Here is a 23062-nt window from a genome sequence, read left to right as displayed (position 1 = left end):
GTTGATGATCTGAAGGTGTTGCTTATCTTCCTGATTGGGATAACCTAATTATTTATGGATTTATGGATTTATGGATGTCACCTGATGGTATAAATCTTCTCCCTTGTGTTTAGGTGGAAAACTCAAGAGCAGGGATTGCTTTGCATGCTTGCACGTGACGGGGTGTGTGTGTGTGTGTGTGTGTGTGTGTGTGTGTGTGTGTAAGGGCAGTGAGCACACCTGAGTCCTGATCCGTGGCTCGCACTCCTGCTCTTTGCTCACACGAATAAATGGTGCAGTTCTGTTCCCCTTCAGCTGGGTCTGTGACCCCTGGACGCTTGCCCTGTCCTAACAGACAGGTCACAGGGAAGTTGCGGTGAGTGATCCAGCACACAGAGATGGCCCACGTGGGAAGACCGTGTTTTGAAAAGCAAATATAAATGTTGTGTTTTGCAGGTGCTGCAAGAAGCCATAGAGCTGTTGTATTCTCAATAATCATAGAATATGGAAACTTAATAGCTAGAACATTATAATGATGTAAAATTGGTGATGTATGTTCAATACACTGGATGGAATCACACAGTGTAGTCAGATAATGTACTGACTGAGGCTTTGCTTTTGCCTAGGTTTTAAATTTTCTTTACCGAGAAGAGGATGGTACTTAAAGCTTGCAATTCTGGCAAGTTGTGCTAACAAATCTCATTTATTGTATTGCAAGTCAGCAGCTGTATTATCAAAATCCTTTATTTTCCAAGAATCTAAATCTAAGCTTCCTCATAGCATTCACTGTATAAAGCCTGTGACCATTTTTAACCGAAATTCAGGGGAAAAAAAGAAGCTAAAAAACTGCTGTTTGGACTTGGTGAATGTCAGTGTCTGGCAGAATTAAAATACTTTCTAAAAATCTGAAATAATTTTGTTTTTCAGTTTTAAAAATGAAATTTTAGCTTTAAATTTCACTTTGAATTCTGAAAACCAAAAAAAGAAAGTCACTTCTGAAGTAAATAGACACTTTGGTAAGTTGAACTCAAACACAGTGACTGGCCACCACACACAGATTTTTTGGTTTATTCTCTGCTACATACATTTTGTAATGTTTTAAATTACATCACTGTATATATATGTATTAGCATTCAACACTTGGATTCTGTTTAATATAGGTTAAATATTAGTTTAATGGCTTTGTGTCTGACGCTGATTACAATTCAAATCCGCCTTGCATGCTGTTCTGCTGATAGTAATAGCAGCAATTGTAATGTTCAGTCATTTGCCATCCAAGTCATAAACAGTATTATCAATTAATATATACTTATGCTTGTGTGGTTACTCTGTGCAGGGATAAATAGAGAAATTATTTTTACTATCAGATAATTATTTCAAAGAGATGAGAATGGCAAATGCAAGGCAGATGAAGTTACTTAAATGGCCTTTTCAGTGGTGATATTTGAATGTTTGTAGCGTCTCGCAGCAGTTTTGGAATATAATACACAATTTAATTTCCTGTATGTTTGTGTTGTAGAGGAATAGTTTTTGGACTGTGAAGGAAAATTTATGCTCTAGTGCAATGTATTCTCAGCTCAACCCCACATTGCAAAAGAAACCTCTACACATTTCTTTAATTTGAGAAACATGAGTTCCTAATTAGTTATACATAGACAATGGTGGATTTTTCCAACTGCAAAATTATTAATAATACGTAATTAAAGTGGAACCTGGATCAAAAACTCATCAAGTTTCCCTAATGCCATAATACTGTACCCTTTTTCTAGGCAAGTGATCCTTCCCCAGGGGATCTGAATGATTCTCTGGAAATGCATTCCTGCAAATGCACTGTCTGCTCTCATAAAGAGTTTCTAAAATTTTCACTTGGGGAACTTTTTTTCAGTATTTTCGTGTTAAAAATATGTAACTCGTGAGTATTAAGTAAATTTTGGAAAATATGGCCAAACGTGTATGTGTATATGAACATGGTCTGTTAATATCCTTTATAGTTGGAAGTCAGGTGTAAGTAAACAAGCACACATAAAGAACCAACCAGTATTAGTCCTATAGTTTTACTGAACATTTCCTTAAAGAATGTACAGTTTATTCCTGCCACATTAAAACAAAAATCCCACCTACTTGCTTCTAAGCAAAGTTCCTAACAAAGCCCCGATAAACCAAGAATAAAATCTTTTTACTTTATTCCTTTAGTTGTTAACCTTCCCCACTCTCCCGTTCCCCAGTTTTGCCATCAAGGACTCACCAGAGGCTCAATTCCAGCCCCGAGAGTTGGAATGAACACGGCAGAAAAGCAGGTCTGGGCTGTGTCCCAGCTCTTCAATGGGAAGAAGCACCGTAACGCTGGGAGCCACTAGATGCCACTCTTGTCTCGTCCCAGTACAAAACTGAGAGCATTTATGGTTGTTTAAAAAACCCAACTGTGCCCTCCCACCCCCAAAGTCCCTTTAAAGATGTTCCTTTGTTATTTCAGATATTTTGCCTTTTTTTTTTTTATTAATTAAACTTACAATATGACCCTATTGTTTATAGTTTTCCTTCCCTCTGCTGTAACACTACACTTGTTTATAAATATTTCAAAGCCATCCATAGACAATATTTTTGTTGCTGGACTCTTGTATAGCTGTGTTGTGCTCTATCTCATTTTTCTCTTTGAGTAGGATTCGCAAAATTCTGACATATGTATCCACGTTTGATTGATTTCACAGCCACTTACGGTGTAAGAACCTCTAAATCTAGTTTTTAAAAAAAATCTTCAAAGAACTTCACCTTTGCATTTTTTTCAATACTAGATACAGTAGGAAGCTCTTGAACCTGTTGTATATTCAGTTTTGCCATTGATGACCTTTTTGCTACATTCGATGTGGCATTTCCAAGCAAGTTGCCTGACTGTAGATTCCCCAATTTTCAGGATTTTCTATGCCAGGTAGTTGAGGAAGAATAAGTGTAAAAATATTCAGGTTATTTAGGACAATAGAGGAAAAATTTAAAAAGTAAAGTAATTTGTACAACCTCCAACATAAGAAAACTGTAATGTTCTATCTGCACAATATAAACCTAAATTTCTTTTGTTGGCAAGACTGAAGCTGTCCTCTTGTTTGTGTGGATTGGACATAGACTTTGTGATTTTAATACACCTTTCCATACAGAATCAAATATACAAGATGCCTTCTCTGTACTGTGAGCTACCTGTATGGCAACCAGAGCTGATGAAGTCACTTGCTTGAAAGATGGTATATATTCTGTAGGTAACCTGCAAAAGCTTGTGAATAACAGACCTGAATAATGATGAAATATTATAGGCATATAAAGACCTCCTGCAGATTCAATTAAGTTAGATTTATCTATTTTCTTGCACATGTGGAATACTGTGAATTAATACAAAAATGCAGAGAGATAGTTTCATGGAGAAAACTTTTTGTACACTGCTTAGTTTCTTAGAGGTGAGGGTTGTTGGTGGAGCTCTCTGGAGAAAAATGTGACTTTGGAACATCAAAATATGAGAATAGAGGAAAGAGATGTTAGTGAATAAAAATATGTCAGTAAAAAGGAAGCGGGATTATTTAAATACAGTAGACCTATCTTTATTGAGAACTTATAGACTGTATGCCAATAAAAACTATTATTCTGTTCTTTTCCAGAAAAACTCTAAAACTATTAGTGATTTATGGAATTAAGAACCACACTACATGCAGACCAAAGTCCAGAGCTGAGGTTGCCTTGTGGAACCTTAACTTTATTGCTTCCATATCTCTGAATAATAACTCTGCAACTTGAAAGTTCCCTTTTTGTCATTTGCAATGGAATGATTTAATTTATTTAAGTTTCTGTGATGAACACTTAATGCTTTACACATGTAGGGAAGGGTATAGTCTGTGACTCAGCGCCTGAGTCTAACTACAGCATGTCTGCACTGCTGCACTGAGGAAGCTTTTTGTGGTCATTAGCAAAGGCTGACCTCTCTGTTTGTATACAATGTCTTGACCATGCAATTGTTCAAGGGCAAGTTTAGGGATGTGGTTAAATTAGTCTGTAATTTTATTAACTCACTTGGGACCATGGCAATTATTTATTAAAGGTCACTCTGTAGTTCTGCCCTCCTCTACTATCAGATCTTTCCTTTGTAATCTCTTCCCAATAAACTCCCCATTACTTCCCCTTCCTATGAATATTTAAGTGGTGATGGTGAAAAGAGAGTCTGTATCAGCTTTTCTGAAGCACGTCCTCATGTGGTGCATCTGGAGAATATAAACCCCTCACAGAGCTATATGGGCTCACAGAAATGTGGGGAAGTGTTGAGTTTCCTTCTCCCCATGGACAATGGTTGGCAGTTCTTTTTATCAAGAGTAATTCCATGCCCTTGCTTGGAGAACTCCATGTCAAGGGTTTGCAAATGCTAATTTTGCTCGAGAAGCCACTATCAGCAGGATCAGCAGGTCCTGGGATGTGCACACACCATCTGACCCACAGCAGCTCCCTCACACCACATCCATCACATCCTAGAAGTGTCCATCTTCCTTGGGAGCCCTGCTCCTCACAGTGTCCATCCTCACCTCTCCCAGCAGCTGGAGCACAAGGACAGCACACCTCTTACACCTGCTGTTGGCACTAAAATAAAGAAGTGTGAGTATCCAGTACAGTTTTCCTCTCTGTCATGACCTTTAGGCAATTTCTCCTTACCCTGATATGGGCAAGTTGCCAGTGTCAGGAAATGTCTTGTCTGGCAGTAAATGATCTTGCTTGTTCCACCTTTGGGGCAGCCACCAAGGAGAAGGGGCAACTCTGCTATGAGGCTTCCAATCCTATTGTTGCATCCCAACTCCTGCAACATTTCATGCAGTCGGCAGAAGTGCAGGCACAGGCTGGGCCTGGAATGAGTGCCTGCAGGGCAGGGCTGCCTTGGTGCTTTGGTGCACCTGGATCTGCAGCAGGGGCCAGGCCAGCACTGGGTGTTCCTCGTGGGAAACCTCAGGCACAGCTTGTAGGGAGCCCCAGAAGTGGGAAAAGACTGTGCCATACAGGGATGAAAGGATGTCTGTTGTCATTGTGGGGGCTCTGGGCATATTTTTCCTCCCTAGGGAAACTAGGGCTTTTTCCCTCCCTTCCAATATTAAGTCAGGATGTTTTCCTCAGATGTAGAAGGGCAGACATTTTGAAGGAAATTAGTTTTAATCTAATAAAGTCTGTTCCAGGACAGAATTTGCAGTAAGCATAACCTTTTATAAATAAAGCTGAAGAAGTAAAAAACCACTGAATTTAAGAGAAGAGAGAGTACATGATATGGGTTTTTTTGAGTAAATACTGGGACAGGGAGGTTTATTCCCCCATTAATGTAGGTATATAACTTGGAGGCCAGTAAGTGCCAGAAAAATATGGACTAAAAATATGAAATGTGGTTAAGAGAGAGATATTATTTTCAGTTTTTACACCCCTTCATATGTCGAAACTTGTTAAAAAATAGTTACTACGGAATGACAGCAATATAATAATTGATGAGCTTATGGATATAATCAATGATCTATATGTTTTTTAGCTGACAAAAATAACCTTGATAGAAAGTGATTAGGGAGAATTTATATTAAAGTCAACATAATGATAGTTATTATCAGAGTAGGAAGTTATGATTAGAATGAGGAATGTGTTATGAGAACTTTTAGTGTTATGATATGTCATTTATAACACAATTTGTTTATTCATGTTTTTTTCTGTTTTCAATGTATGGAATGCTGCTTTTTAGCAAACCACAGTAAGAAGGTAGCTCAGGACAGTTTAACGGGAGCCTTGTAACTTACTGTTGGGTAAAATGATCAGAAAATCCTGAATCCAGTTTTTCTCTGACATCCTTTGTGTTGCTGTAAGTTGTTGGTCTCTGTGGTCAGCCCCAGGGCTGTGAGGAAGCTGTTGTCTGGGGGTTTGATAGCAAGTGATCTGTGTAGGATAAGGCTGCATCTGAGGTCATAGGCTCTCCTCATAATAATTGTAATTAACTCAAGCGTAGTACAGTGTAGGTAAAGTAATACAGCTTCTAGCTCACTTTTATCAGTCTCTGTATTAAAAGAGTTGCTGCCCTGGCTTGTGCTGTACAGCATAGTTGTACTTAATCACAGCAGAGGTCACACCAAATTTAAAGCCTAATGTAAGGTTTGTGAATGAGAATTAAATATTTAAGTCACCCAGGCATTTATTTTTTCCATTTCAGTTATCTTTCTGGGAGGCATGTGGAATTTTAGGCAAAGAACTAAAGCAATAATTCCTTTTCCCATGCTTTATTCCCTATATCACTTTTTCTCCTCTGTCATCTTGCTTTCACTTAAATTTAATTTTAGCATGGTGAAATACACACCAAATTCAGAAACTGAGCATACATTAAGAATGTATTTTTCTTGCTGATTGCAGGTAAGTAAACACCAGTAAAGGACTGTGCTTGCCAGCGCTTTCCAAACCTTATGTTAGAACTTGTGGAACCATGCCAACCATTGATGGACTTCAGCTATCATTAAAAGCTAAATTTCCATGAGATTTTTGCTAAGGTTCACAGAACTCCTCAAGCAAATTTGACCCTCATGGTGGTAGTCTAAGGATTGATTTATTGTTTTGCATCAAACTCTAAAATGGTTTGGGTTTCATGTTTTCGGCATTACAAGTAAACTTGGAAGCTCTGATCCTGATGCATAGCTGAGTGCAAAATCCAGAGTGAGCCAGAGTAGAAATCAAAACTGATCCTTCTCAAACCATGCAGATGAAACCTGCAGATTTTTTTCCTAGAAATCTGGACTGTGTGCCTTTCAAAGGACTGATAATAGCTTGTTCTTATTTTACAAATATAGAGAGATAAGAGTTGGCAAACATTCTTATGAGAAAGGAAAGAGAATGAAGGAAAATAGGTACAAAGAAGCTGTGAGCCAACCAGCCCCAGAACCATACTGTGAAATGATATGACTATAGTGTGACATTGAAAAATGAAACATTCAATATTACAGCCAAAGAAGAAAATTGCCAGCTCCCAAAATTGGGTTCTGGCAGTATGTTCAGAGAGTCAAACAGGCATATGCTTGGTTGCAGTTTGGGTGGAGAGAAAGGAGATTCACAGAGCTCTATTTCAGTTCATTCTGTATTTTCCCACACTATGAATTAATCACATCTAATACTAATTATATACCTGCAACATTCTGAATTCCTGCATAAACTGTGGAAAAAATGTGGAGATGTTTCCAAGACTGGAGCAGCTCTAACAATGAATCCCTATATGTGCTTTTGCAACTGTTTGCTGTGCGTCATATTCAAACCCAGTTATGTTCTGCAGATTTAGTCTTCTGTACTTTGATGGTGATTTACACTCCTGGGGAAGCAATTGGGTGAAACCATGTCTCAGAAATGTGGAAGCTTAATATAAATAAATTAAACACAGGCGCTTGATTTCAGTGAATCACAGCCTTTTGACGTTTATAATTTCAACACATGATTGTCCCCAGCTACTCAACCTCTGTGAGTCATGGTGATGCTTCAGCTATTGGCTTGATAGAAAATGTAAAACGTAAGGTTGGGGTTTTTTAGCTATTCTAGGATGCTAAAAAATCTGGATCCACACAAGTGGGACAAGTTCATACATACTGACAATGTGTTAGGAAACTGTCTAATCATTCTGATTTAATGATGCCCTGACTGTCTTGCCTGTAACCATTAGGCCAAATGAAGAGTTTTCTCCAGGCTTTGATAGGCAGGTGTACTCCGTTGCTGTTGAAAATAGAAGCACAGCCTAACTGCAGAGGTAAAATTATTTCAGGAGGTAAATCTGAGAGAGTTAAAGTCTTCATGTTGCTAGGGTTGCTCTTGCCTGGAATTAGACAGTGTTATGCAAGCTGCTGTGGGAAGGTTTCATCCAAAGGGAACGTGTTAAGGAGCTGAGGTGGTATGATCAGGAGCTGCAGGTGCTGCACTCAGGAATGGGGAGTTTGAACTGCTTGGTGTCAGTGTGGCCTGTGGGGAGCTCAGGCAGGGACTCTGGGGTGCTGCTCTGTGTCCATTAGACAGAGCATCTGAGGGCACAGAAGTGCCAGTGATGCTCTGAGGGGCAGGTAATGCTGTGGGGATTTTTCATCAGGCAGTTTCAGTTTGACAGGTATGACAAATGTGATAATTCCCATCTTGCAGCTCAGGAATCAAGACGGATCTCTCTCATGAGATATACATAATGCTGATTTTTTTTTTTTTTTTTTTTTTTTTTTTTTTTTTCCCTGCACTTTTAACAAAGTGGTGAAAGAACAGTATCTAATGAAAAATTGATTCAATTTCGGCAAGATTTTGTTGTAGAAAGATGTAGACAAGCTTGATTTTCCGATTTGAAGTAAAAGATTTTACTTTTTGAGGGGGGAAAAATTGAAGTAGGAGGAAAAATTTTAAGTTTCAGAAACAAAAGATTAAAATTTCCCAACTTCATTAACCTACTGAATTGTAATTAAATGCAGAGACACAATTAGTAAAACTCCAATGAGGCTGGTGTAAAGTAATAAGTTTCTCATTTTTATCTGATTTGTTCAATTTTTTACTTCTAGCAGCCTGGTGAAGATACATTTACTGCTTCAGTTTCCTTTGCACTTCTTATAAACTATATGTAAGAAAAAGTAGAAAGAAACAAAGAACGAATAGAATAGGAAAATACAAAGGGTGTAGCTCCTCGCCTGTTGTCTTGCAGCACTTCAGCAGATCTGCCCAGTGTGATGAGGTGTACAACAGCTGTCTTTGGAAATACTCTAAAGGTTTGAGAAACAAGACTATCAGAGCTAATTGGGAAAGACATCAGTGAAGTAATCTTGCTGATTTCCATGGAGAACTGTAAAGCTGGCTGGATTTTCTGGGCTGTTTTCTCTTTTGCCATTGGTTAGTATTTGCCTGACTGAGTCCTGCCTTTCAGTAATTACTGTAAGGCTTAGGTAGGAGAAACCCCAGCTTAACATTTGAACTTTGTCTGGATGATGCCAGTGTTGTGCATTGATACTTTGAGCTGGGAGCATAAGGAAATGTATTGGATTTGTGGCTCATGAACTCACAGCACTCTGATCTCTTTCTGAATGTCCTTAGTGCAGACCAGGCAGGTGATTTGCTCTTTGGCACTGCTCATAGGAGTGCCTGGGAGCTGAACTCTGCCAGAACCAGCTTCTCTGCTGCAGAGAAGCACTAAAACCAGACTTATTTCACCTCTTCTGGCACAGTCATACACAGGATTTAGGGAGTGGGTGTTGAAATGTGCAGATGCAAACCCTCCTAATTCTTCCGTACATAAAAGTGGTATTGTATCAAATTAGCTTCTTAGTCCTGTGTATGCTCCAAGATAAATGAACAGCTATTGTTTTCAGCTGCAGCACCCACCATTCACATCAAAGTTTCTGCATAGCTCGTAACAGAGATGAGAAGCTTTTTTAAATCGAATGTCTCTCCTTTCCTCCAAGTATTTATGACTTGTCACTGTCTAACTGAACCCAAGATGCTGACAAATATGCAAGTCACTTGTAAAGCAGTTAAAGTACAGGATATATATAAGTAGAGACATTCTTCTGATTGGAAAATAATCTTGTAATAATAATAAGTCTTCCTGTTAAATTCTTTCTAAATACAGTAATATTCGGAAAGGGAATTAGGGATATTTCAGGGATGATATTTCATTATTTCCAATCAGCTTTACTATAAACAAACCCTGCAAATTTTCAGTGTCAGCATATAGCTCAGGTAGAACTAAGCTCATATTTGTGCTCTGAGTACCTGAATGTTTGCTGAGGATTTATTCATGGCACATTTCTTTTTCAGGATGATGTGTGTTGCATTAGGCATTTTGAATGGTATCCATTAGCATAAGCCCTTCTGTCTCTGAAAATATTTTTGTCACTAAAGTTTACAAGTCTGTTTTAGGTCTCCATGTTTGTTTAAACTACAGATCAGTAAATGGCTGAGATGTGTGTTACATTTCAAGGTTTCTCTAGGATACATTGTTGTTCAGATCCCTGTGTGGTCCAGCCATGCCATATATTATTTCAACAAAACAGCTAATGACAAGCTATTGCTTAATGAAGTGCTTTCATGGCACCTTATTTAGGAGGAAGGATCTTTCTTCTGGCAGTTGGAGGCTTTTGTAACAATATCTACTGTAATTTCTCCCTTGGAATCTACACAGAGCAAGTCATCTGTGCAGTAAACTTATGTCCAGGAAGCCTGAATTAATAACCTCTGGGCCAGCTTCACAAATTTCTCATTATTCCAAATACCTTTTCCTGTTGGCTAAGCCTTTTGTTCAAGATGACCCTGAATTGCAGTGGTTATCAATGGCTTATGACCTGGAAAAGGCTATTGGCAATACAGGTACATTTTTTCACAGACTTAAAATGAAGCAAACGTGGAACTAAATGACATTAAGTGTAGTAATTATCCATGAAAATAACCATTACAAACAGTAAATATGTTTGTATTTTTTATGAATCTTGTTTTAGCTTTTGTAATAAGCTCAGCGCCAACAAAATTCAAATCTGATACATCTTTTTTATAAGAGAGCCTTAATTAGCCTTAATCTTTATTTATTAGCCTTAATCTTTATTTCTAAAATAAATATTTAAAGGCAATGGAGGATTTTCCTGCCAGTCATAATTAACAAAATTTATATAATATTTTTATGTTCAACTCTTATCCTTCAGTGTAGACAAATGCAGTGGAATATCAGTATATTATCTTTTCCATTAAGAAGACAGTAACAGAAGTAAGAAAAAATGCTATTTGTCCTTAAAAATGTCATTGTTTAGATGATGTTCTGAGAATAAAAGATGCAGGATCTCAGATAAACATCTGGTAGGAATGAGGGCTTCTTCATGTTGTTTGTTAGATGAGCATTTCAGACTCAGTTGTGACTGAATGATACTGTATTTTCTCTTGTTATTTTCAATTTATCCTTTACCAGAGAGACAGGAAGGAGCAGTGAAATAGGAAATTAGGATGTTTAGAGAGAGTAATTAGAGAGAACTAAAAAATGTTTTTTAAACTGTTCAGATGGCTGAGAGGCCCCTGTGTGTGTGATCTTTCCTGCTGAGCTGAGGGAAATGCACAAATACAAGACGTACCCAGTCTGGGCTGCCACTGTCTGCTGGGGACTTCCTTAGCTCTCAGCAGATGTTTCATGGAAAGCCCATCCTAGGAATGTTTCTTGGATTCTTCAGAGTCTTTGGGAGATGTTATCTCTCTTGCTTCTTGAACCTAAACTTGTAATGATTGTAAACAAGGCAAAGCAGTAAACTGGATTGTGAGGTAGTTGATTCAGAAAACTACTAATTGTCCCATTCCCCAGATGGATTTCAAACTAGAAATTTGCCTCTGGATGACTTAATTTGCCTGATAAGCTTTTCTGAAAGTGTTGATCTCTTTTAATTTAGAACAGATAAAGTTGGCACCTGAGCTAGAGATGGAACATGGAAATGGTGGTAGTGTTTCTGCAAATCTCAGTTGTTTCTTCAGTTGCATTCACAGTTTCCCCCTGTGCTCTGCTCTGACCATAACTCTGAAGTTGTTCATGGGATTCCAATAGCAACACAGTCCACAGCTCACTGAGTGTCCCAGTAAATTGTTCTGTGAGTACGTGAGAATTTAATATAGTGAAGAAAGAGTTGTCCAGACTCCAGATAGTTTCATGATGTTGCTCTGACAAATTCAGTTTATGTAATGTGTTCTATTGCTGCTGTTATATTTGTCATTGTTGGCCTATCTTTGCTTGATGAGAAAAATGGTTAGAAGTTGAAAACATAAAAGAGATTGTTTTTGTATTTCATAAACTTAAAACTTGGGCTCTACCACTCACTTATTTGCACAGGTTCAGGACAGGAATAGTGTGCAGATGTTCATTTTACCCACGCAGATATTTTTCAATATCCAGGTTCTTAACTTGCCCCTCTTTCCAACCTCCCTTGTCTCCCACCTCTCTCCTAGGGCAAATAAAAACTCGTATTTGATGTAAACCTGCCTGAGCTGGTTTATGTGGATTCTGAATTTCTGTATGTAGGACTCACACTTGCTGAATGGAGTAAAGAAAAAACTTTGGATGACATGAAAAAGGATTTTATTTGTGTCCTTTTAAAAACTTTATTCATACAATCAGCACAAAGCAAAATTGTAAAGAATCAGAGAGGTGTAAGTGCATACTCTGTGATAGTCAGTGAGGTGTTTTTAAACACTTCAAACTTATTTTATGAATAAAATAGATGCCATTGTCCTTCCCCCTTTACTCTAGAGACATATGTTTCTTTCATTAAATTAACTCATCATCATGGTTTCATTATTTCAACTGTGGGCTTAGCTGACCAAAATTCTATATTGTTTGAGAGAGTCATTAATCATTTGAAGAGGATTTGTATATGTTCGGTTGCTTAACATCTCATCTCTCACTTTACCCCCAAATAAATTCAATAATGTTGCACGTGTTCTGCTTTCCTTTTTGTAGTCAGTAATATTAATTTAACCTCCTGTGTGTTGGTGGGTGGTTGGAAGTAACTAAACAAAGATGGGATTGTAGTGAGCACCATGAAATTCTGTTCTGTTCTAGTTCTTCACTATTTAATTCTTTTGATTATCCCCTGTTGGTCTGAAAAAAAATAAATCTGGTAAAGTACATGTTTAATTCATCATTCAGGACCCCGGTTAGTGTTCAGATGTTGACTGCTGGATAAAAACTGCTTGTTACTTTCGGTATTTGTGAGAGCAGTTATTAACCCCCAGCCTAGCACAGGGTTATGTATGGGCTGTCCTATCCCTGAGCATGTTGTGCTGGGGAGGCTGCACAGCCCTTGCTGAGCACAGAGCAGCAATATATGCGTGCTTCAGACTGAAGAGTCTGGGTTAAAGTTGTTTCTCATGGGAGACAGAGAAGAGGCAGAGCTCAAGAAATATTTTTTTCTCCCTGCTTGGAAGTAGGAATGAGGCACTTAGGGCATATGATTGTAGAAAGGCACAGAGAAGTCACATAACATCTCCATCGATAATTAGAAGCAGCCTTGAGGTTGTCATCAACCTGAATGTGTCAGATGAGCTGGATATGCACTGAACGACACTGATTTCACTTTAAAAGTTTTCATCTTATCTGCTTGTGAAATGGTTTGCTTTTCTGTCTCTCTAGCACATTTTAAACTGCATGGATGGTATTTTTTAAATGTTCTATATTGAACACCATTCACTTGTTGCCTCATGGTAAAATAAAAAACATGAGAATATATTAGTGCATTGATTTTGAAGCAAGTCTGCCATTTTGCTCTTCTCTTTTACAGAATTATTTTGCAGAAGTTGTTGATCCTGCTTGTTCATTAGCTTGGTATTAGCCGTAGGGCTTTCAAAAGAAATGAAAAAATCCTGTGGTTCTAGCTAGTAATAAAAATGGTATTAAAACAAATTAAAAACTTGCAGGTTTTTTGCATCTGTAGTGATACACATATGATATAATTTTTTTAAAAAGGTCTGCCCCATAAAACTGGTTTTGGGGAATATTTGGGTTAGCAGAATTTAGAAGAAAGACATCCTGATAACCTGTTGGCATGTGTTTTGCTCTAAGTATTCTGCATTTGTGATTTGGCCACACCTGTATCAGTAGGATACTGCTTCTAACCTAAAAATAAAATGAGACATAGTGAAGGTTTTTAAAGTTCTGAAAATATTATTACTCTAATCATAACTTACTGCGTAATGTTTTATCTTGGTTTTCCTAGTTTGAAAAAGGAGGATCAACCCTACTGCAGGATGGAAGTAATTGCAAACTGGATACAAGTGTGTTCAAAAATGTTTTAACATCCTCAAGCCTGCAGAAGTACCTATTAGTCTTCTCTTGCTTTCTTTGACCTTGCACAGTTTGTCCTTTTGGACTGACAAGTTTTCGGCTAATTGCCTCTGCTTCCAGAGTGTTGTTTAAATAAAGCACAACAAACCTCTCATGTTTATTAGTAAGAAAATTGAGCCACTTCTAATGGTCTGTTTCTGAATTGGAAGCAGTAAGTGCAGAGCCCTCGCCCATGTCCATGAGGAAAGGGAAGAAGCATCCTCAGCTGAATGCAGAGCCCAGGGAGTTCTGCCTGTGCTGAGGCCAGAGTGGAAGAGCAGGAGGGAGCTGAGAAGGGGCTGCCCCAGCCTCAGAAGTGTTCCTGTCCTGCTCACACAGCAGTGTGTGCAAGAGATGATAAACCTTAGCAAAGGGCCACACTACCACACTGGTAGATTTGCCAGGCTGGGTTTTTTTGCCTTTCACCCTTTCCCAGTGGTTGACAGTAACTGGGGTGCAGGTTTTTCCTTTATTGACTGGGCCACAGGCTCTCAAGGGTTGGAAGTAATTTTGTGTTTGAAATGCTCAACCTCCACAAATGCACAGTCTATAATTATTGTCCTCCGGTTGCAAGATGATTCCCTTAAGTCATGGAAGTTTTGTTTAACGTTGCTCTAGAAATTTTCATTAAATTTATTCCATGGTTTGATCCCTGGCTCTGAACTCACTCATTCATGCAACTGGAATTTTTTTAACCTGCACGCACTGGGAGAAGGGAAAAATTACAATGCCACCAGAGTAGGGATTTGTTTTGGTCTTTAGCAGAGGGTATTCCTTGGAGGCTTCTTATGTGTGTGAAAATGAACACGCTGAATATTTGCTCTTCTAGACCCAACAAAAATAGTAAACACCCAGTAAGGCTGGTCAAGGTGTCCAAAATATTAAACTAAAAGCCTGTTGCATAAATGTTTTCTCCTTCTTGTTTTATTTTCTAACCTTTAGTAACCAAAGAGTTTTTGTTCAGTCTTGTGATAAAGAGGAGACTCTTGAGTGCTTCTGCATGTAAAAGTAAATATTTTTGATGTTATTTATCTGTAAAGGAAAAGGGGGCTTCATCTGAAACTTGTAACCTAAAATGATGGTTTTTATCTTTAATGGTTGATTTAAAATAGCTTTCATAATAACTTTCTACATTCTGTGAATCAGTTAATCCTTACAAGTCTGAGCCCTTGATGTCTTATCAGTTTACTGCTATAACAGATTTTATACTATAATGAAGTAATATTTATTTATCCTCTTTTATGACAATTTTAATAGGGTAATCATATTGGGAAGGAATGTATGGCCTGGGGGAAGGTCATCTTAATTTGATTGTGTAGAACACAGATCAGTTGTTTTTTCAAGGATGCAAGTAATGTTTCTCTACTACTTCCATAATTAAAGCAGGACTGATAACAGCTTTTCAAATCCCAGGTGTTTTGTGAGCCTTGCTGCTGAATAAAGACATAAAAAAGAGGGGAAAAAAGTGCTAGATGTTCCTACAGAGGATCAAGGAGGAATCTTCAGAGAATAATTGGAAATTATAAAGATTGTCTCTTACAAAAAAAAAAAGATGCTGTTTTCTCAAACATAAAAGCTTTTTAAAATTCAGAAGTTTTTATTGAATGAGGCACTTTGCTTTTATGACCTCTTATACTTACTTGCTAAAAAGACCAAGTTATTGAATACAAGAGCTTTAATCATATGCTTGAAAACAGAGATTCTCCTTACTGGACAACTGCCAGAAGAGATTTTTTCAAGCTTTAGAAACAGATATGCATTCAGATGTTTGCCACTCCTTTAACTCGAGTACCAGAATGGGAACCACTGTCTCCAATGCGTTCTTAGCAGGACAGCCTCCCTTGGAATGGATAACTGTCCTCATTTTGCTTTTCACATATCGTGAACCTTTCTGTTCTCCTTAGAGATGCCTCTTATCTGCCAGTCTTGAGAAAATAAACTTTTTGTCTTTATTGTTTAAACATTCATGATAATAATAATTATTTTGCTGCAACTGTCATAGGTGTTTCAAATATTGTGCATTTCTAGCTGTCTGTGTTATTTCGTGGTAGGTTTTGCTTTCCCCTTACTTTTCCATGTTATTTGCTGCTACTTCATTTTCTCTGATGCTCTAACGTTTTGTGGCTCAATACAGATGCCATAGGCTTTCCTTAATTTAGTATCTTTCCGATACATTTAACTTTCTCTTTAGATGAGCTGCAAAGTTACATAAACACTGTGAAAATGGTTCTTGAGTAGTTAAGAATTATCAGTGTAATCCAAATATTGTTCTAATAGTGGCTCATTAGTGCAAATCATTCCCATTTACACCTTTCTGGTCCTCACTGCTCTGTGAATGAGACTTTTTTTGCTGTCTTGGTAAAAACAATTTCTATAGTTTAGAAAAAAAAAATAGTAGACTCAGATTGTGGCTTGCATTCTTTCATGCTGTTAAAACCCAAAATACTTCATTTTAAAATGCAATGGTAATAACTGATACTTGTTTACTCTTGTGTGCTAAATACTCTCTGACTTGCAAAGACGGTTTCCATTATAATGTATTTTTAAAGTTGAATAGTAAACATATACGTTTCAAAAAATATGCTGTTTACAGTGTTAACAAATACTTGATAAAATACTTCGGCATCACTGGATATCTATTTACAGAATGATAAATGTAAAAGGCAATATAGAACATCAGTCTTGTACCACACTTTGTACAATAATTTGTACAATTATTACTCTACTGCAATTATGTGAGATGTGTGCAATACTTTTCAATACCACATCTAAATTGCTGAAGTTTTGTTTTCAGACAAGTACCCATTGTTATCAAGCTGCTTGTTTAGCTGAGACATCATGCCAAAATAAGTAGCTAGGCTGGAACAGAGAACTTTGAAGAAATTTCCTACTTACCTTGCAGATCAGTTCTCATCTCCAACCTACACCTGTGGTTCTCATTGCAGGCCACAAAATTTGCACTTCCCTGGTTTTTGTATTATTTTGACCAAGTTGGTTTTGTCATAATTAACATAACATCTTTGGCAGCCAATCTAAGCAATCACACAGCATGGTTTTTTTATTGTGGCTGAAGGTATCTTTTATTTCAAAACAAACTTGCTTTTGCCTGTCAGCATGAATGATGCTGCAAAGCAATTTTGTGATCAGTTCTGTAACAGCCCCATAAGTCTCTGTCTTCTGTGATTACAGGGTATAACAGAGCAGTGCAGGGTTCTGTAGACTGTCAGCAATAGGATTATTTGGGGTGTCTCAAATATGGTCAGCCCCTGTTGGGGCAGAATGGTCCAGTGCTTGTTCTGCTGGGAACTGATCCCTTTATATTGGCTTGCACTAGGAAAACTTTACAGGGATAAAACTGAAAACCGAGATTCCCATTCACCCTATTTTTATGATACAGTGTGGGTTTTCAAAATGTCAGCTCAAACATGCAGAATTATGCAGATACTGCAAAGGAATGTACAAGCAAAAATCCCCAATGTATTTACTTGAGCAAATCTAACTGCACAAATGTCTAAGAGTTGAGTTTTAGTCCTAATGATTCATATAACAGCTGACATGAAGGAGATTTCCATGCTCACCTGCAGGTCTCTAGGTAAGGTTGCAGTAAACTCATTTCTTGGACAAGTCACACTAGAGCTGAGTCGTGCTCCTAACCTGGATAATGATCTTATTATTTATTAGACTAATAACTTTCTGGTGTGTTATACTGTGTGCACTCAGAACTCACCTAGTTAAGGTTATATCAAAGAGTGACCTCCATTGACAAGATTAAATTGAAGTCATTTTCTCTAAGAGCTTAGGTAGAGTATTTGTGTTGTCAGCAAACAGGACTTTATCCTCTTTCCCTTGGGCTTTATCTCCAATGCAGTGTCAGAATGCCAGATGGATTTACTTTATTATTTTTTCTTCAATTTTTAATATTCTTTCTATCACCTTTCAGCTGTCACACTCAATAATTTCCTTGGAAAGGAAGAGCCCAAAAGAAGCCATTGTATAACAGCTCTGCTTAAATGCTCATCTTTTGCAGTGGTATTTTTGAGCTGCATACATTACCTGATGTTTAATCCTTAGAACTTTCAGGACTGTCTTAAATATACTATTTTTGTAGGCTTCTCACTTGCAAAAAAACCCTCAACAAGCCAAAGCAAATCCTCCCCACCCCCCCAAACAAACAGAAGAAAAACCCAAACGAAACAGGAAAATATTAATAATCTGCAACAGCATAAGGACTACTTTATGCTACAATTTGCCTTTTAAAACCCCCAAACATAAATCATATTATTGTGTATACACTGGTAGAAATGAGTAGAGAAAATACAGACTCAGACCAGTAAATCAATGAATACTAAATCAACTGAAGAATCAATCAGTCCTAAATATCTAAATATCCTTAATTGTAAAATAAGTGGTTTCTTTTCCTTTTTTTTTTTTTTTTTTTTTTTTTTTTTTTTTTTTTTTTTTTTTTTTAAATACAGATTTGAGTAGCTGGCTAGCCTTGCCACTTACATAACTTGATGAAGGAGGTTGTCTACTAATTAACTTCTCTGGCACAGGAAATAATCCATTGAATGAAATGAAATAATGCTTTTTTGTAGTCGATTTCAAGTATATTCTGACATCCTTACTTGAAATTTGTCCATTTTTTTCCTTCCATTTACAAAGTATTATAAAAGCCATGGTCAAATAAAATATACACCCTTGAAATTACTATGTGTGTATATGAACTTCAGTAAAAATTACTCCATGATATGTACCTTCAGTACAGGTCAAGAACGACAGTATACTGCTGCATATTCTAGTACAGAATATTTTATCCTCAAATAAACATAGATTTACATTTAAATATTTTATGCTTTTAGTCTCAAATGGGTATTAGGGCATGGACTCAAAGTGATTCTTCAAAGACACTAAACTTTGGCCTCCTCCAATTAGGAAGCACATCACAAATTGTTGCCAAGGGTTAAGGTATTAAAGAGGTTAAAAAGTAGTCTGTACTGTTTGTTGCTTTCAAAGCTTAATAAAATTTCTGGTTAAGCTAGGTCATAAAGATATCAATAATTTTATCTAAATTGCTTTTGCTTATCTGGTTATAGTTCTGTACAAAATAGGCCAAATAATCTTCAGGAATCTTTAACAGGCAGACAATAGTTTCTTTTTCAAAATAACTCACTTCTAAGTTTGTATGTCCGTATTAAAGTATGCATAATTTACAAGGCCAGCTATGATGTGCATTTCTAAAATTCAGTATAAAGCAAATAATTTAGGAAATGTCAGTTGGTACACATTGAGTACACATCTACAGCTGTAGTTAATACTCCTGTGAAGTAAAAACAGTTTTAGTTTGTCAGGGAATAAGTTCAGCACTGACAGCAGTTCTTGATCTGGTGGAAATAAGCTAAACAGAGATCAAAATTAAGTAATCATCCAGAAAAATATTTAAATTTTGAAAGCTTTGTATTAAAAATAGTACATACATTGTTTATGACTAGAGCTTTTCTTGGACTGCCCTTAATATTTTCAGGGCAGCCAGAGAACTGAAACAATATGGGATTTTCTTCAGATGTATTGATAAATCCGTTTTCATAAATGTACCTGTACGAAGACTGTAGAGGGGATCTGAGAGAGGATAAAAATGTCTTGTTCTACTCTTCTAGCTGGAGATGTTAATCAGTGGATTGATAGATGTATTAAACTATTCAAACTGTATTTTTATGCTGAACGTGCATTCTGAATAGAGAATGTGGGTCTCTGTTGCAGTATGAATACTTCAATGCTGTGCTCATAAATGAACGAGATGAAGAGGGAAACTATCTGGAGCTGGGGAAGGAGTTCATCCTGGTGCCAAACGACCACTTCAACAACTTGCCTGTGAACATCAGTCTGAGTGATGTCCAAGTACCCACCAATATGTACAATAAGGGTAAGAAAAGAGCTCCTTTATTTCATCATTCCACTGGCCAAACAAAAGCACACCCTTGCTTAAAAATGGAGCTGTTGATTAACTGTGTATTATCTGTGTTTTCCAGTTGGCAATAATACTGACATTTTCTGTGGAAGAATTTTTTAAGCATGACAGTTCTGTAATATCTTTTGTTTTGTGGCAATTTAGCAGTTTAATGAAGTTAATGATTTGCATGTGAGGTTTGCATGAGTTCTGCCATAGAGTATGGCAGAATATGTTTATTTGAGTGAATTGTTTTCCAGAATCTTCAAATCATTTGAACGAGCTTACACTGTCACCAGTTTTATGGTGTCTTTGCTGAGATCAAGAATTGTCTTTGAAATATATCGGATAGTTGGAGGGGAATACTTTATTAGATTCATGATTTCAAACTTCTGAGAATATTTCTAGGAGTATATGTGCTGTTCTAGCTCTATACACAAACTCTGCTGTGAGTTTGCAGATAATATTTAGAAGGAATAATTTCTACTCCCCTATTTGACGTAGGTACTGGATACCACATTGTACTAGCAAACAGCAACATTAGAAGTGAATGGACTTTGATCTAAAAACTTGGAATGTAAACTAACCTTAGATATATATTTACACATTTTTCTTTTGCCACTTCACTTTAATCAAACAGCAGGAATTTGTATTTTTTGCAGTGCTCATGCAGCAGCAATCTATTTAATTTTCTCAAGGCAGTAATAAAAGAAAAATTAGGAAGGAAAGCTCCAAAGTTTCTAAAAATATCTACAGTATATTTGTCATTGGTCTGTAGAAAGCTGCCTAATCTCATTATCTGGTTCCTCTTCTGTGTTTTAAATACACTAAAAGACTTCTAAAAGGACATTAAGTGCTTCCCTCTGAATACATTCCAGGGCAGCAATTGGGGTAATTCGTGCAAGGATATTGTGTAATAAGGAAAATTAGTTCAGATATGTTGGTCTGGTAAGAGAAACAGTGAACATGGCAGTTTATTTTCAGTCAGGATTCTGACTTGAGAATCCTGAGAAGCCAAGACTCCTACAATAAAGTCTTAAACTAGGGATGAAAAATAAATCTTCCTAGACAGTCTTTGAAAGGTTGTGAAATGATTAATGCAGGATATTTTGAAAAGACTTGAAAAATGCTGAAAGCTTCTAAAGATACCAAATTAATTTTTTGTGCAAGTTCTAATATTTATTTAATCAAGCTTGTCTATAAATTAATTCATTCCAAAATTGCTAGGGAATATAGAGGTCAGGCAACTGTGCTTTTCTGGAGAAGGAAATTATCCTGAGCAGTTAGTGAGAACAGGAGAGCTAAAGAACCTTCAGCTCTGTGATATGTTCTACTGCTGTGTATTGAATGCATTTTGTATGCTGATTACTTATAGCTAAACGCCAAAGTCAAAGGGCTTGCTACATCTTGGTTTGGCCTCTCGTACAGGGATTTTCTGTAGGGATGGGGAAGATGGAGTTCTGTGATGATTCCTGTTTCTACTTTGTGTAATTCAGACCATCCAAAATTGTCACTTCATGCAGCTGCAGAAAAAAAAGAGCAGTTTTTAATAATTTAAATATATTCCAACTGCAGAAATATGGTTTGTTATTGGCATTTCCCTTGCACATGGACATAATAATTTTGTTTGGAGCCTGTCAATATTTGGAAATAGTCTTCTTACCAAGAAGAGAACTATATACTTAATTTTTTGTTGCCCAGTTATGTAATGCAGAGGGGTGATAACAAGTTAATTTAATCCTAGCCTGAGGGTACAAGCAGTAGATATTGATAGGTTTACAACCAAGTGTCTGCAGAGTATCATTTCTCCATAAAGGGCCTGTTGTTCATTTCCAGGTTATGTTTTATTTTATTGAATTACTAGGGAGAACCAAAGCCAGAACTCACAGTTGAAAACAGACAAGTGTGATCACTGAATAGTTAAACACAGGGCTCTTGAGTCAATGTAGAAAAAAATGAACTCTATTTGTAGGGTAATTCAAAACTTTTTCCTTAATTTTGGTTTTTTTAGTTGCACAGATATTGATAATTTGCAATGGATTCAGAGAAGAGTCACAGGACTCATCAAAGAATTGGCAAATGTGCTGTGGACTGAGACCACAGGAGCTCAGTTCATTTAGCTTATTCAAGAGATGATTAAAGGCTTAATTAGTTGTTCTGTAGTTAATTACTAATACCGGTCTCTATAATCTGGTTGCCAAAGACTGTAAAAATCCTGTGGCTGAAATCGGGTTCCACTACTTTGCAAATTGCACAACTGTGGGCTCAGTTAAGCTTTGGAGAAGGGTTTGGCCTGGTCAATTTCCATGATCACAGTGATCCTGCCCAGCTGTAGAATCACTGAAGTTCACAGTCCCTAAACTGGGCACTGAATGAGGTTGGCTCAAAAATATTGGCACATAAACATATTGCTATTCTTCATATATCTTCTGGCTCTTTCAACCTCTTCATAGAAAAGCTTAAACATATTCATGGCAACAACAGGATTAAATAGTTCCTATTCTAAGGTCACCTTCAAGTTTGGAATTTGAAAATGGAGAGGAAAATCAAATTTCATTACATTCATTATGAAATAAAAAAAATTAAAATATGATAAATATCAATCTATGATATTAAAATTTAGCATGGAACATTTAGAAAAGGAAAATGAGAGCCAATAAAAAGTCTGCCAACCTAATTTGTAAGCATACACTTGTGCTGTCTTGGAGTACAGAGTGCATGCACTTGCTATAATATAGAAGGAAAGATAAACTAATTAATTTAACAGACAATCACAGGTTTGCATTTACGGTAGTCTTGATCATCATTGTAAAATATAAAGAGCTGGTCTGGTTATTAATGTGCTATTATACTTTTCATTTCCTTCTTCTGCACACCCTTGTTCCCTGCTTTCTCCATATCTTAGAATGGTATATTGATTTAGCACAGCCTGGTTTTTGGCAGCAGGGGGACCACAGGGAAGAAAAATGTGCTTTACAGTTAAATGTATTTACCTGTGTGTCCATAGTGACCTGTCACCTTTGGGACATTTTGCAGAAAAGCTGGTGGTCCTTTTGAACTGCACAATGTTCTCCTGGCCTCCTTCATTTTTTCCTGAAAAAGACTGCTCATTATAATGTTTTGTTTTAGAAATGCTTAAGCATACTTTGGGAATCTAAACCTGTCACTGCATTCTATTCTCTTAGAACACAAAGTGTGCTCATTACATAGGTAATTTAGGTAATAGCCTCATAGCCTACAGCCACAGGATTTGCAAGGCAGTATCTTTTAAAATAATGAATAATTAATTAATAAAGACATTTTATGGT

General features: G+C 37.0%; 1 protein-coding gene across 1 annotated transcript in view; it reads left to right on the top strand.

The window, feature by feature from the left end:
* The window catches only part of CACNA2D3 (calcium voltage-gated channel auxiliary subunit alpha2delta 3), a gene marked incomplete at both ends in the record, with an annotated part of 408746 nt that overhangs the window by 139864 nt on the left and 245820 nt on the right, over positions 1–23062 (top strand). Inside the window, one exon of the mRNA XM_083869455.1 lies at positions 19568–19730. Within this exon, the coding sequence (XP_083725581.1) occupies positions 19568–19730 (163 nt within the window). The remainder of the gene's footprint in view (positions 1–19567; positions 19731–23062) is intronic.

Source organism: Zosterops lateralis (genome assembly GCF_965231275.1).
Source record: "Zosterops lateralis genome assembly, chromosome: 11".
NCBI classification, from domain to species: Eukaryota; Metazoa; Chordata; class Aves; order Passeriformes; family Zosteropidae; genus Zosterops; species Zosterops lateralis.
The sequence above is the reverse complement of the archived record's forward strand: the minus strand, read 5'-3'. Positions and strand labels throughout refer to the sequence as shown.